This window comes from Pelophylax lessonae (genome assembly GCF_965119305.1).
Source record: "Pelophylax lessonae genome assembly, chromosome: 10".
Taxonomy (NCBI): Eukaryota; Metazoa; Chordata; class Amphibia; order Anura; family Ranidae; genus Pelophylax; species Pelophylax lessonae.
Genome location: NC_138777.1, coordinates 84,661,633 through 84,678,109, shown reverse-complemented (window position 1 = coordinate 84,678,109; position 16,477 = coordinate 84,661,633). Strand labels below are relative to the sequence as shown.

The 16,477-nt window shown below is 43.0% G+C and overlaps 1 protein-coding gene across 1 annotated transcript in view; it reads left to right on the top strand.

Annotated features, from left to right (window-relative positions):
• Positions 1-16,477, top strand: part of LOC309565966 (mucin-5AC-like) — a gene marked incomplete at its 3' end in the record, with an annotated part of 179,326 nt that overhangs the window by 116,419 nt on the left and 46,430 nt on the right. Inside the window, exons 32-36 of the mRNA XM_082270993.1 lie at positions 136-561; positions 2,860-3,285; positions 4,865-5,290; positions 12,191-12,616; positions 15,065-15,490. Of these exons, the coding sequence (XP_082127119.1) occupies positions 136-561; positions 2,860-3,285; positions 4,865-5,290; positions 12,191-12,616; positions 15,065-15,490 (2,130 nt within the window). The remainder of the gene's footprint in view (positions 1-135; positions 562-2,859; positions 3,286-4,864; positions 5,291-12,190; positions 12,617-15,064; positions 15,491-16,477) is intronic.

Sequence of the window (16,477 nt, the reverse complement as noted above, 5' to 3'; positions counted from 1 at the left end):
ACCTTTCAATTTGGTAAAAATCTATCTCATCAGCTGTACATGTTCCGGATTCATTTATGGAAAGTTTGCATTATTTCCACAATTCAGTTATGCAAAGTCCCCTTTGTAATAATGGAATCATGATTTGTGTTTCAGCAACTTCCTGTGCGCCTGTCTGCTCGTGGTCACAGTGGTTTAATGTGAGTTACCCTAGTTCTGATACAAATGGGGGAGAATTTGAGACCTATGAGAACATCAGGAAAGCTGGATTTCAAGTTTGTGAGCAACCACAAGAAATTTCCTGCAGATCAAAGGATAACCCGGATACAGCACTGGCAGAGCTGGGAGAGAACGTCACCTGTGAAGTCTCCTCTGGGCTTGTGTGTTACAATGACCCATTTGGTTTTCCATGTAATAACTATGAAATTAAAGTCTTCTGTTGTCAGTTACCAGCTTATTGTACAACAACTCAAACTACAACTCCCACAACTACAATAACTACAACCGAAACCTCAACGCTTACATCTACACCATCAACCACCACAGTAACCCCAACGACAACTCAGACTATATCTGAAACAAGTAAGTGCAGTGTTTGCTATTTGTTAATAGCAGTAATGAAAAAATGAAAAGTATTTAAAATGTTTAATAACATATGTGTAAGTAACCCTCAAATAAGAGTCCTCATGGGCAAAAAATACATTAGCAGTGCTGCTAATGTGTTTTTTGCCCATGAGGACTCTTATCTGAGGGTTACTTACACATATGTTATTAAGTTATATTTGAGCTTTAGCGGCTGCTCTGCTTAAGGTGTTATGTAATATATAATATCTTGATTTGAAGAGGTGTCTTGTGGCGCAGGGTGAGTGTGATACAGCTACATAAGAGTTTTTACATTCCTTTTCTTTATATTTAAAATGTTTGTCTTTACAATATATATTTGTATCTGTATGTGTGTAACAGGAAGCTAGTTTGGCATGAATTTACGAAACTCCTTGCAGTTACTTAAAAGTGATTGTAAATGCTTTTTTTTGTATATACAAAACAAATACCAAACAAGTTATACTTACCTGGCCCTGAACCTCCTCTTTTTTTTTCCCCTGCGAGCGCCCATGGCTCCTCCTCTCTGCCAATGCCCCCAGAGAAAGGCACTTTCTATGGCTCACATTTGTGGGCTTGTTCCTGAATCTCACAGTCAGAAAACTGATGCCTAAACATTTTTTTTACCTTAATGCAAGGAATGCATAAATAAATAAATAGTTTAGGCTTTAAAACCACTTTCATTTAATCTTTCTTTTGCAATGGATATGCATTAAAGATTTGTGTGTGTAAGGTAGAGCATATGCACTCCACAGCAGTGAGGATCGGTGTGGGGATGCTGGAGCTGGTGTACTCCATGGTTCCTTCTTGAAATGTCCTGCAGGTCACAGTAACAATGTTGCTTCTTATTGCTGATCTTTACCCATAGAAAGGATATGCATTGTACCGTCATATTTTAAAGGTCAAAACTCTTTTGGATAGAGTAAGACAGATTTTATTCGCAGTCTTTTGTCCCATTGCCAATATTTCCCTTTACTTCCTGTCCCATACTTAAACAGGAAGTTAGAGGAACTCCCGGCAAATTTAAGGAATCACTTGGGGATTCCCAGGTCACCAGAACTAGTGTCCCCATTGGAATATTTCCCCTCTGTACCATTTCTGAGGAGAACCCAAAAATTGGAATATTCTTTTACTTTCAATTATAATGGTAAACAGGACAAGTAGAGAGGGAGAATCTCCCTAACGGAGACATAAACAACAATAAAAATGTACAGGGGTTATAATCCCTCTATACTCCTTTCAAAATGAAAAAAAAAGTTATTTAATTTTGTTATACTTTAATTTTTTTTGCCACTAAGTGTATTTACTGAGATACAATATGATAATATGCCGGTCTATGTTTATAGCATCCTGGAAAATGTCAGCAACACCTTTCAATTTAAATATAAAATGCTGAAAGAGCAACAACTGATTTATCCAGCACTAGCAGCGCTTAGTAATAATGAAACCAACTAAAATCTTAAAACAGTCCAAGTATAATCCACCCGGTGAATGGTGATCATGTGTCTATGTTGTCTGGAGATACTGTGGGTGATCAAATCAAACGTCCCAGTCACCACATCTCATGAAGCAATCCCCTTCATATAACACACTCACCAGAATTAAATGAATTAATCGTCTTATAATAACCATATGGCTGTAATCCAATGATTAATCCTCGATCCAAAGATTGTTGCTCATACCTCCGTGCTCCTGGTCCAGTCTATGCGGTGTCCCCACACATGATCCTCTCTCCTTCCCTGTCTCCAGACCCCAATTGGGGCCCTGCTCTCCCCCCACCGATCCTGCCTCCCCCCCCCCATTTCCTCTTCCTTCTCTGGCTGGCCTGTAAGATTCTATACGGAGGGGATGGATCCGACGTGTGAACCAAGGAAGCGGGCTGTCGATGGTGTCCTGTGTGGGTCCAGATCAGCCCCGGAAGCTGTGTGTCTGCATGGGAGTTCTGGAGGAGGAGAAGAAGAAGAAGTTCTTCTCCTCCTCCAGGACTCCCATACAGATACATCTTTCAGCACTCTATATTGATTTTGATTTGGTTAATAGTAGCTGCTATATGTGCATTTACATTTTTATTTGAGTTTTATTGGTTTGAGTCTAATGTGCGCTGGGTTCTATCATATGGTCTTACTGTTTTATAACGTTTTGAACACGTTTCAATTTGGTAAAAATCCTTCTCGTCAGCTGTAAATGTTCCGGATTCATTTATGGAAAGTTTGCATTATTTCCAAAATTCAGTTATGCAAAGAACCCTTTGTAATAATGAAATCATGATTTGTGTTTTAGCAACTTCCTGTGCTCCTGTCTGCTCGTGGTCACAGTGGTTTAATGTGAATTACCCTAGTTCTGATCCAAATGGGGGGGAATTTGAGACCTATGAGAACATCAGGAAAGCTGGATTTCAAGTTTGTGAGCAACCACAAGAAATTTCCTGCAGATCAAAGGATAACCCGGATACAGCACTGGCAGAGCTGGGAGAGAACGTCACCTGTGAAGTCTCCTCTGGGCTTGTGTGTTACAATGACCCATTTGGTTTTCCATGTAATAACTATGAAATTAAAGTCTTCTGTTGTCAGTTACCAGCTTATTGTACAACAACTCAAACTACAACTCCCACAACTACAATAACTACAACCGAAACCTCAACGCTTACATCTACACCATCAACCACCACAGTAACCCCAACGACAACTCAGACTATATCTGAAACAAGTAAGTGCAGTGTTTGCTATTTGTTAATAGCAGTAATGAAAAAATGAAAAATATTTAAAATGTGTGTGTGTAACAGGAAGCTTGTTAGCTAGTTTGGCATGAATTTACTAAACTCCTTGCGGTTACTTTAAAGTGATTGGAAATGCTTTTTTTTATACAAAACAAATACCAAACAGGTTATACTTACCTGGCCCCGGATCTCCCCTTTTCAGGTCCCCCCAGCACCCCTGGCTCCTCTTCTCTGCCAGTGCCCCAAGAGAAAGCCACTTACTATGGGTCACGTTTGTGAGCTTGTTCCTGAGTCTCAAAGTCAGAAGACTGATGCCTAAATTTTTTTTACCTTAATGCAAAGAATGCATTAAGGTAAAAATTGTTTAGGCTTTATAACCACTTTCATTTGTGTGTGTAAGGTAGAGCATATGCACTCCACAGCAGTGAGGATCAGTGTGGGGATGCTGGAACTGGTGTACTCCATGGTTCCTTCTTGAAATGTCCTGCAGGTCACAGTAACAATGCTGCTTCTTATTGCTGATCTTTACCCATAGAAAGGATGTGCATTGTACATTCCTATTTTAAGTATGCTCATACAATGGCCAGCCATGGCATTTCTTGAAATGGACCATGAAAAAGACATGTGACTTTGAGGCCACAAGGAACGGTTTGCCAGTATTTTCTACACAGCTCTGGTATGGAGATAATGGGAAGTTTTCAGATACACAGCTCCAAGTATCAGCATGTAATAAATATGTCTTTGCAAAACGTCAACAGTTACGTAACGTTTATGATTTGGAGAAGACAAATACACAACAGTGTGCCTGATAATATAACAATCCACTTTGTGTGTTCTTTTGATATATGTATGTACAAGAGTGCCTTTAAAATATTGATTATCATCACAATTCCATATTAATGTTATGCATACAATTTGAATTAAGGTAGAACTATGGGTAAAACCTTTTTTTTTTTTTTTTTTTTTTTTCATTTTGGATAGAGAAGGGGAGGGTTATTACCCCTGTCAGATGTTTTTCTCCATCTTTTTACCATTGTGGAGATTTCCCTTCACTTCCTGTCCTTTAGTCAAAAAGGAAGTGAGAGGAAATCCCAGTAAATTAAGGGAATCCCTTGGGGATTCCCAGGTTACCAGAACTAGGGTCCCTATTGGAAGGTTTCCCCTCTTTTACTTTTCTGGGGACAACCCAAAATATGGGACTTTCACTTTCAATTATAATGGTAAACAGGACAAATAGAGAAAGGGGAATCTCCCTAATGGGAAAACAGAGAGCAATAAAAACTAGCAGGGGTTCTAATCCCTCTCTACTCCATCAAAACTAAAAAAAAGTTTTGAATTTAGTTAAAGTTAATTTTTTTGTCAATAAGTGTATTTACTGAGATAATATATAACACGCTGGTCTATATTTATTGCATCCTAGACAAAGCCAACAACACCTTTCAATTAGTTAAAATCCTTTCTGGTCAGCTATACATATACTGGATTCATTTATGGAAAGTTTGCATTATTTCCACAATTCAGGTATGCAAAGACCCCTTTGTAATAATAGAATCATGATTTCTGTTTCAGCAACTTCCTGTGCTCCTGTCTGCTCGTGGTCACAGTGGTTTAATGTGAGTTACCCTAGTTCTGATCCAAATGGGGGGGAATTTGAGACCTATGAGAAGATCAGGAAAGCTGGATTTCATGTTTGTGAGCAACCACAAGAAATTTCCTGCAGATCAAAGGATAACCCGAATACAGCACTGGCAGAGCTGGGAGAGAACGTCACCTGTGAAGTCTCCTCTGGGCTTGTGTGTTACAATGACCCATTTGGTTTTCCATGTAATAACTATGAAATTAAAGTCTTCTGTTGTCAGTTACCAGCTTATTGTACAACAACTCAAACTACAACTCCCACAACTACAATAACTACAACCGAAACCTCAATGCTTACATCTACACCATCAACCACCACAGTAACCCCAACGACTACTCAGACTACATCTGAAACAAGTAAGTGCAGTGTTTGCTATTTGCTAATAGCAGTAATGAGAAATGAGAAGTAATTAAAATGTTTGTCTTTACAATGTATTTTTGGAAACTGTGTGTGTGTAACAGGTGGAAGCTAGTCTGGTGTGAATTTACTAAACTGCTTGAAGTTACTTTAAAGTGATTGTAAATGCTTTCTTTTATTTACAAAACAAATTATACAGGTTATACTTACCTGTCCCAGGACTATCACTTATTCGGGTCCCCCCCCCCCAGTGCCCATGGCTCCTTCTCTCTGCCAGTGCCCCCAGAGAAAGCCAATTTCTATGGGTCACTTTTGTGGGCTTGTTGCTGAGTCTCACAGTCAGAAGACTGATGCCTAAACATTTTTTACCCTAATGCAGGGAATGCATTAAGGTAAAAATTGTTTAGGGTTTATAACCACTTTCATTTGTGTGTGTAAGTTACAGCATATGCACTCCATAGCAGTGAGGATCAGTGTGGGGATGCTGGAGCTGGTGTACTCCATGGTTCCTACTTGAAATGTCCTGCAGGTCACAGTAACAATGCTGCTTCTTATTGCTGATCTTTACCCATAGAAAGGATGTGCATTGTACGTTCATATTTTAGGTATGCTCATACAATGGCCGGCCATGGCATTTCTTGAAATGGACCATGAAAAAGACATGTGACTTTGAGGCCACAAGGAGCGATTTGCCAGTATTTTCTACACAGTTCTGGTATGGAGATAATGGGAAGTTTTCGGATACACAGCTCCAAGCATCAGCATTTATTAAATATGTCTTTGCAAAACAGTTACGTAACGTTCATGAGTTGGAGAAGACGAATACACTACAGTGTGTCTGATAATAATAAAATGCACACTGTGTGTTCTGTTGATATTAGTATAAAGGATGCCTTTAAAATAATGATCATCATCACAATTCCATGTTCATGTAATGTATACAATTTGATTTAAAGTAGAACTATGGTCCAAACTTTTTTTTTTTCATTTTTAATAGAGAAAGGGAAGGTTATAACCCCTGTCAGATGTTTTTCGCCATCTTTGTCTCATTGCAGTGATTTCCCTTCACTTCCTGTCCCATAGCCAAACAGGAAGTGAGAGGAAATCGCCACAAATTAAAGGGAGTCCCTTGGGGATTTTTACATAGTTACATAGTTAGTGAGGTTGAAAAAAGACATGAGTCCATCCAGTTCAACCTATGATGTGTGTGTGTGTTTGCTTTTAACCGTACATTGTATACCCCTGTATGTTGTGGTCTTTAAGGTGTCCATCCAATAGTTTTTTGAAACTATCAATGCTCCCCGCTGATACGACTGCTTGTGGAAGAGAATTCCACATCCTTACCACTCTTACAGTGAAGAACCTCTTACGCACTTTAAGGTTAAACCGCCTTTCCTCAAGTTTTAGTGAGTGGCCACGTGTCTTATTGTATCTCCTTTCTCTGAATAGTTTGTTCCTTATGCTAGGGTCGCCGGTACAGTATTTGTACATTGATATCATATCCCCCCTCAATCGTCTCTTCTCCAGAAAGAATAGGTTCAGTGCTTGTAGTCTTTCCTCATAGCTGATGTCCTCCATTCCCCTAATTATTTTTGTTGCCCTTCTCTGGACTTTCTCCAGTTCCAGCACATCCTTCCTGAGGACCGGTGCCCAGAACTGGACAGCATACTCCAGATGTGGCCGGACCAGAGTCTTGTAGAGTGGAAGAATAATCTCTTTATTTCTGGAGTGAATCCCCTTTTTTATACATCCCAGTAATCTGTTGGCTTTGCTTGCAGCTGCTTGGCATTGCATGCCACTGCCAAGCCTGTTGTCTACCACTACCCCCAAGTATTTTTCCATCCTAGACTCCCCCAGAGGTTCCCCCCCTAGTGAGTAGCTTGCTTTCTGGTTTCTGGCCCCCAAGTGCATTACTTTACATTTTTCTACATTAAATCTCATCTGCCATGTAGTTGCCCACCCCGTTATTTTGTTCAGGTCTGCTTGCAAGATTTCCACATCCTGCATAGAAGATATTGGCATGCCTAATTTAGTATCATCTGCAAATACTGAGATTGTACTAGATATCCCCTCCTCTAGATCATTTATGAATAAATTAAACAGGATTGGTCCCAGGACAGAACCCTGGGGGACCCCACTTTCCACACCCGCCCAATCCGAGTACTCCCCATTAATCACCACCCTCTGTACTCTCCCCTGGAGCCAGTTCTCTATCCAGGTACTCACCTTATGGTCCATACCTACCTTCCTTAGTTTGTACAGTAAGCGTTTGGGGGGAACGGTGTCAAAGGCCTTTGCAAAGTCCAGATACACCACATCCACAGGCTTACCTTTATCTAGGTGGCAGCTCACTTCATCGTAGAAGGTTAATAGATTGGTTTGGCACAAATGATTTTTCATGAATCCATGCTGATTACTACTTATAATACCGTTTTCATTACTAAAGTCTTGTATGTGGTCCCTTAACATCCCCTCCAAAATTTTGCAGACTACTGTTGTTAGGCTGACCGGCCTATAGTTACCCGGGATATATCTCGGCCCCTTTTTAAATATTGGTACCACGTTGGCTTTTTTCCAATCAGCTGGCACCATACCCATCTGTAAACTATCCTTAAAGATCAAGAATAATGGTCTGGCAATCACCTGGCTGAGCTCATTAAGAACCCTTGGGTGCAAGCCATCCGGTCCCGGGGATTTATTTATGTTAAGTTTCTCTAGTTTAGCTCTAAGTCTATCCTCTGTTAGCCATGGCGGCACTTCCTGAGGTGTATTATTTAGTTCGGCCTTACAAGCGGGGTTCGTGTAGCCCCCCGATTCCTTTGTGAAGACTGAAGAAAGTAAAATTATTTAACACTTCCGCCTTTTCTCTGTCCTCTGTGGCCATTTTTCCTTTATCATCTTTTATGGAGCCAATGTGTTCTGGCCTCGCTTTCCTACTGTTTATATACTTAAAGAACTTCTTGGGGTTCTTTTTACTTTCCTCCGCTATATGTCTCTCGTGTTCTATTTTAGCCGCCCTGATTTCGTCTTTACATTTCTTATTACACTCTTTGTAATGCTTAAATGCTGCCAATGACCCCTCAGTCTTGTATTTTTTGAAGGCCTTTTCTTTAGCTCTAATATACATTTTTATGTTGGAGTTTAGCCACCCAGGGTTTAGTTTTGCTCTTTTAAATTTATTTCCCTGTGGAATGCACTGGCCCACCCCCTTGTTAAGTATGCTCTTGAAGCACTCCCATTTTTCCTCCGTGTTCTTTGTTCCCAGGGTTCTATCCCATTTGATATTTTCTAGCAGCGAGCGCAGTTTAGGGAAATTGGCTCTTTTGAAATTCAGTGTCCTAATATTACCCTTGTGTTTCCTATTACTGTAATTAATACTAAAACCAATTGACCTATGGTCACTGTTCCCTAAGTTGTCCCGTATTTCTATATCCGTGAGCAGATCTGTATTGTTGGTAATCAGTAGGTCAAGTACCGCATTATTTCTTGTCGGTGCATTCACCATCTGACCCATGAAATTGTCCTGCAAAACATTTAGGAACTGCCGAGCCTTGGCTGAATGCGCGGTTCCTTCTGCCCAGTCTATATCAGGATAATTAAAGTCCCCCATTATAATGACATTTCCCATCCTTGCTGCCAATCCTATCTGTAACATGAGGTCCGCCTCACCCTCCTCCCTCTGGTTGGGGGGCCTATAGCATACACCCAATATTACCTTCCCCACTGTGCCTTCCCTTTGAAGCTCTGCCCATAGGGATTCTGCCTCGTCCATAGCTCCATTATTAATATCATCCCTCATATTTACCTGTATACTGTTCTTAATATACAAACATACCCCTCCCCCTTTTTTACCTTCTCTATCTCTGCGATAAAGGGAATACCCCTGAATGGTCGCTATCCAGTCATGAGAGCTGTCAAACCAAGTCTCAGTTATCCCCACAAAATCTAAGTCCTCCTCAAACATCAGCAGCTCCAACTCTCCCATCTTGTTGGCCAGGCTTCTGGCATTGGTATACAAGCCTCGTAATTTTGATCGGTTACATTTATCCTCATTTGATGTTTTTAGGCTGCTCTCTTGATTTTTCCCCATACCCACCCTGGGTATAGGAGCTCCGAACACCCTACCGCTAATGCCCCCATTTCTGCCCTCTGAAACTTGCTTTCCACTGGCTAATTCTACATCTGTACCCTCCCCCCCATTCCCTAGTTTAAAAGCCCCTCTAACTTTTTGGCCATCCTCTCACCCAGTACGGCTGCACCCACCCCATTTAGGTGCAATCCGTCCCTACCAAAGAGCCGGTGACCGACTGAGAAGTCGGCCCAGTTCTCCAGGAACCCGAAACCCTCCTTACTACACCAGCTCCTCAGCCACTCGTTAACTTCCCTAATCTCCCGCTGCCTCTCTGGTGTGGCTCGAGGTACAGGTAGTATTTCGGAAAATACTACCTTGGAGGTCCTAGTCCTCAACTTAGCGCCTAAGTCCCTGAAATCGTTTAGGACTCTCCGTCTTCCTCTGCCTATGTCATTGGTACCCACGTGTACTATGATAGCTGGGTCTTCCCCAGCCCCACCCAATAATCTGTTCACCCGATCCGCGATGTGCCGAACCCGAGCGCCCGGCAAACAACAGACTGTTCGGCGCACACGGTCTTTGTCACAGATTACACTATCTGTCCTTCTAATAATTGAGTCCCCTACCACCAGCACCTGTCTTTCCTTTCCCTTTCTCCCGGCCTCACTGGAGGAGTTCTTCCCCTGGCAGCTATTGGCGTCGCTCTGCTCCAGCAATGCTGGTCCCTGACTGGTTTCCCCAACATCACACAATGGGGCGTATCTATTGGAGTGCTCCAGCCCAGGATCAGCCTCCTTGCCTTGTCCCCTTCTACCCCTCCTAACTGTCACCCCTCTACTCTGCTCTGATGCCTGCACCTCCAATACTCCGCCCACCTCTGTGGAGACCCCTGCCTGCACCTGACTGGTACGATCCTGGCTCTCCTCCGGTATGGACATTCGTCTCAGTGTTGCCAGCTGCTTCCCTAGATTCAGGACCTGAGCTTCCAGGGAAGCAACGTGCTTACATTTTGCGCATTTGTATTCGCCCTCGATCACATGTCTGAGGAACGCATACATATTACAAGATGTACACCGAATCGCATCTCCACACCCGCCGGGCATTGTACCTACTATCTAATCTAATGGGGATTCAGCGATTTAAGTCTATCCTATGTGGCTATTTCCTGGCTTCCTAACGCTACCTTCTCACCCTCTGGTATTCCGCTCCACTCACTTGACACTCAGTTGCACAACACTCACAATCGCACAGCCCGGTCAGTCACACAACACTCACAATCTCACAGCCCGATCAGACGCACAACGCTGAGTCGCACAGCCCGGTCAGACGCACAACACTAAGTCGCACAGCCCGGTCAGACGCACAACACTAAGTCGCACAGCCCGGTCAGATGCACAACACTGAGTCGCACAGCCCGGTCAGACGCATAACACTGAGTCGCACAGCCCGGTCAGACGCACAACACTGAGTCGCACAGCCCGGTCAAACGCACAACACTAAGTCGCACAGCCGGTCAGACGCACAACACTAAGTCGCACAGCCCGGTCAGACGCACAACGCTGAGTCGCACAGCCCGGTCAGACGCACAACACTGAGGCGCACAGCCCGGTCAGACGCACCACCCTGAGTCGCACAGCTCGGTCAGACGCACAACACTGAGTCGCACAGCCCGGTCAGACGCACAACACTAAGTCGCACAGCCCGGTCAGACGCACAACACTGAGTCGCACAGCCCGGTCAGACGCACAACACTGAGTCGCACAGCCCGGTCAGACGCACAACACTGAGTCGCACAGCCCATTCAGACGCACAACACTCAGTCGCACAGCCCGTTCAGACGCACAACACTCAGTCGCACAGCCCGGTCAGATGCACAACACTCAGTCGCACAGCCCGGTCAGACGCACAACACTCAGTCGCACTGCCCGGTCAGACGCACAACACTCAGTCGCACAGCCCGATCAGATGCACAACACTCAGGTAGTGATAGGTACTCCCAGACACTCAGGTAGTAACAGGTACTCCCAGATACTCAGGTAGTAACAGGTACTCACAGATACTCAGGTAGTAACAGGTACTCACAGATACTCAGGTAGTAACAGGTACTCACAGATACTCAGGTACTCACAGATACTCAGGTAGTAACAGGTACTCACAGATACTCAGGTACTCACAGATACTCAGGTAGTAACAGGTACTCACAGATACTCAGGTACTCACAGATACTCAGGTAGTAACAGGTACTCACAGATACTCAGGTACTCACAGATACTCAGGTACTCACAGATACTCAGGTAGTAACAGGTACTCACAGATACTCAGGTACTCACAGATACTCAGGTAGTAACAGGTACTCACAGATACTCAGGTACTCACAGATACTCAGGTACTACACTACACCCTCAGTCAGTGTACAATCTCAGTCCCCAGTTATACTTACCTAGTGTGTGTCCCTTTAAGTCTGTCTCTAGCAGTTCCTGGCTGTTTTTTTTTTTTCCCTCAGACGGTCAGTCTCCGCTCTGCACCCGCCTCCCTCTGTCACTTCCCGGTCAGCCTTTGCTCCGCTAGTCTCCTCTGCTCCCTCTCTGTCTGGGGGGGTCCGCACCACTCGCCGCCCACCGCAAAAGGGGGGGGGGTTTACTGTACCGCTCGCCACCCGCAATAAGAGAGGGGGGGGGGTTACGTCAACAACACTGTTCAATTTGGTAAAAATCCTTCTGGTCAGCTGTACATGATCCAGATCAATCTATAGAAAGTTTGCATTATTTCCAAAATTCAGTTATGGAAAGACCCCTTTGTAATAATGGAATCATGATTTGTGTTTCAGCAACTTCCTGTGCTCCTGTCTGCTCATGGTCACAGTGGTTTAATGTGAGTTACCCTAGTTCTGATCCAAATGGGGGGGAATTTGAGACCTATGAGAACATCAGGAAAGCTGGATTTCAAGTTTGTGAGCAACCACAAGACATTTCCTGCAGATCAAAGGATAACCCGGATACAGCACTGGCAGAGCTGGGAGAGAACGTCACCTGTGAAGTCTCCTCTGGGCTTGTGTGTTACAATGACCCGTTTGGTTTCCCATGTAATAACTATGAAATTAAAGTCTTCTGTTGTCAGTTACCAGCTTATTGTACAACAACTCAAACTACAACTCCAACAACTACAATAACTACAACCGAAACCTCAACGCTTACATCTACACCATCAACCACCACAGTAACCCCAACGACAACTCAGACTATATCTGAAACAAGTAAGTGCAGTGTTTGCTATTTGTTAATAGCAGTAATGAAAAAATGAAAAGTATTTAAAATGTATTTTTGAAAATGTGTGTGTGTAACAGGAAGCTTGTTAGCTAGTTTAGCTTGAATTGACTAAACTCCTTGCGGTTACTTTAAAGTGACTGTAAGTGCTTTTTTGTTTTTTACAAAACAAATACCAAACAGGTTATACTTACCTGGCCCTGGATCTCCCCTTTTCAGGTCTCCCCAGCACCCTTGGCTCTTCTTCTCTGCCAGTGCCCCAAAAGAAAGCCACTTACTATGGGTCACTTTTGTGAGCTTGTTCCTGAATCTCACAGTCAGAAGACTGATGCCTACATTTTTTTTTTACCTTAATGCAAAGAATGCATTAAGGTAAAAATTGTTTAGGCTTTATAACCACTTTCATTTGTGTGTGTAAGGTACAGCATATGCACTCCACAGCACCGAGGATCAGTGTGGGGATGCTGGAGCTGGTGTACTCCATGGCTCCTTCTTGAAATGTCCTGCAGGTCACAGTAACAATGCTGCTTCTTATTGCTGATCTTTACCCATAGAAAGGATGTGCATTGTACATTCCTATTTTAAGTATGCTCATACAATGGCCGGCCATGGCATTTCTTGAAATGGACCATGAAAAAGATTTGTGCCTTTGAGGCCACAAGGAACGGTTTGCCAGTATTTTCTTTACAGCTCTGGTATGGAGATAATGGGAAGTTTTCAGATACACAGCTCCAAGCTTTAGCATGTATTAGCATTTCTGGTGCGGAAGGTTTTACCCCCTTAATGACCAGGCCAGTTTTTGCGATATGGCACTGCATTACCTTAACTGACAAAATTGGTGTACTTTTTTCCCCACAAATAGAGCTTTCTTTTGGTGGTATTTGATCACCTCTGCAGTTTTTATTTCTTGAGCTATTAACAAAAAAAATAACGATAATTCTGAAACAAAAATACACCAATGTTTTTACTTTCTGCTATTAAACACAGCCAATAAAAAATAAATAAATAAATAAATAAATAAATAAATAAATAAAAATAAAACTTTTTCATCATTTTAGACCAATATGTTTTCTGTTACATATTTTTGGTAAAAGAAATTCCCAATAAATGTACATTGATTGGTTTGCGCAACAGTTATCACGTCTACAAACTAGAGGATATATTTATGGCATTTTTATTTATTTATTTTTTTTATTAGTAATGTCGACGATCACCGGTTTTTAGCGGGACTGTGACATTGTGGTGGGAAGATTGGACACTTAACTGACACTTTTGACACTTTTGAGGGGACCAGTGACATTACTACAGTAATCAGTGCTAAAAATATGCACTGTTACTGTACTAATGACACTGGCAGGGAAGGGGTTAACACCAGGGGTGATCAAAGGGTTAAGTGTGTCCCTAGGGGATGTTTTCTAACTGTGTGTGGTTTGGACTCACTAGACAAACACAGAGATCCGTGTTCCTAAATAGCAGGGACACAGGATCCCGTCGGACCCGCTGATTGGCTCCCCCTCTGGCAATTGCAGGAAACAAGGTACAGGTACGTCGTTTTGTGCAATAGAGCCAACTTGCTGCAGTATATGTACTGCTGGCGGTTGGCAAGTGGTTAAAAGTGTCTTTGCAAAACGTCAACAGTTACGTAAGGTTCATAAGGTGGAGAAGACAAACACACAACAATGTGTCTAATAATAATAGAATGCAAACTGGGTGTTCTGTTGATATTAATATAAAGGATACCTTTAATATAATGATCAGCATCACAATTCCATATTAATGTAATGTATACCATTTGAATTAAAGTAGAACTATGGTCAAAACTTTTTTGGATAGATTAAGGGAGGGTTAAAACCCCTGTCACATTTTTTTTGCCATCTTTGTCCCATTGCAGAGATTTCTCTTCACTTTCTGTCCCGTAGCCAAACAGGAAGTGAGAGGAAATCCCGGGAAAATAAAGGGAATCACTTGGGGATTCCCAGGTCTCCAGAACTAGTGTCCCCATTGGAAGATTTCCCCTCTTCTACTTTTCTGGCGACTACCCAAAATTTGGAATTTTCTTTTACTTTCACTTTCAATTATAATGGTAAACAGGACGAGTAGAGAGGGGGAATCTCCCTAACGGAGACATAGGCAGCAATAAAAATTGACAGGGGTCCTAATCCCTCTATACTCCATCCAAAACAAACTAAAAAAGTTTTGACTTTTATTATACTTTAATTTTTTTTTCAGTAAGTGTATTTACTGAGATACAATATGATACAATGTCGGTCTATGTTTATAGCATCCTAGAAAAAGTCAACAACACCTTTCAGTTAGGTAAAAATCCTTCTCATCAGCTGTACATGTTCCGGATTCATTTATGGAAAGATTGCATTATTTCCAAAATTCAGTTATGCAAAGACCCCTTTGTAATAATAGAATCATGATTTGTGTTTCAGCAACTTCCTGTGCTCCTGTCTGCTCGTGGTCACAGTGGTTTAATGTGAATTACCCTAGTTCTGATCCAAATGGGGGGGAATTTGAGACCTATGAGAACATCAGGAAAGCTGGATTTCATGTTTGTGAGCAACCACAAGACATTTTCTGCAGATCAAAGGATAACCCGGATACAGCACTGGCAGAGCTGGGAGAGAACGTCACCTGTGAAGTCTCCTCTGGGCTTGTGTGTTACAATGACCCGTTTGGTCTCCCATGTAATAACCATGAAATTAAAGTCTTCTGTTGTCAGTTACCAGCTTATTGTACAACAACTCAAACTACAACTCCCACAACTACAAAAACTACAACTGAAACCTCAACGCTTACATCTACACCATCAACCACCACAGTAACCCCAACAACAACTCAGACTACATCTGAAACAAGTAGGTGCAGTGTTTGCTATTTGTTAAAAGCAGTAATGAAAAAATGAAAAGTTTTTAAAATGTTTGTCTTTACAATGTATTTTTGAAAATATGTGTGTGTAACAGGAAGCTAGTTAGCTAGTTTGTCGTGAATTTACCAAACTCCTTGCAGTTACCGTATATACTCGAGTATAAGTTGCCACGAAAATAAGCAGAGGCACCTAATTTTACCACAAAAAAATGGGAAAACGTATATTGACTCAAGTATAAGCCTAGGGTGGGAAATGCAGCAGCTACTGCGGGCATGGCACAGGAGAGGAAGAATCTGCGGGCATGGTGCAAGAGATGCAGAGGCTGTGGGCATGGTGCAGGAGATGCAGGAGCTGTGGGCATGGTGCAGGAGATGCGGGCATGGTGCAGGGGCTGCAGGCATGGTGCAGGAGATGCAGAGGCTGTGGGCATGGTGCAGGAGATGCAGGGCTGAGGGCATGGTGCAAACGATGCAGGGCTGAGGGCATGGTGCAGGAGATGCAGGGCTGCAGGCATGATGCAGGGATGAGGGCATGGTGCAGGATATGCAGAGGGGGTCTTACTTACCCATCCCCGAGGCGCCTTTGATTTAAAAATGGTGCTGCCCGGCGCCACACGTCATTGCGCATGCGCCGTCTGCCAGAGAATGGCCGAGTGCGTATGGGCTTCCCCGAGCGACGGCGGCGCATGCGCAGTGTACATGTTGGCCGGCTGCCGCTGACGTTCGGTCAGCCCCAGGGAGAACAGGTAAGTGACTAGAGTATAAGACTATGTTGTTTGGAGATACTGTGGGTGATCAAATCAAACGTCCCAGTCACCACACCTCGTGAAGCAATCCCCTTCAGATAACACACTTACCAGAATTAAATGGATTAATCGCCTTGTAATAACCATATGGCTATAATCCAATGATTAATCCTCGATCCAAAGATTGTTGCTCATACCTCCGTGCTCCTGGTCCAGTCTATGCGGTGTCCC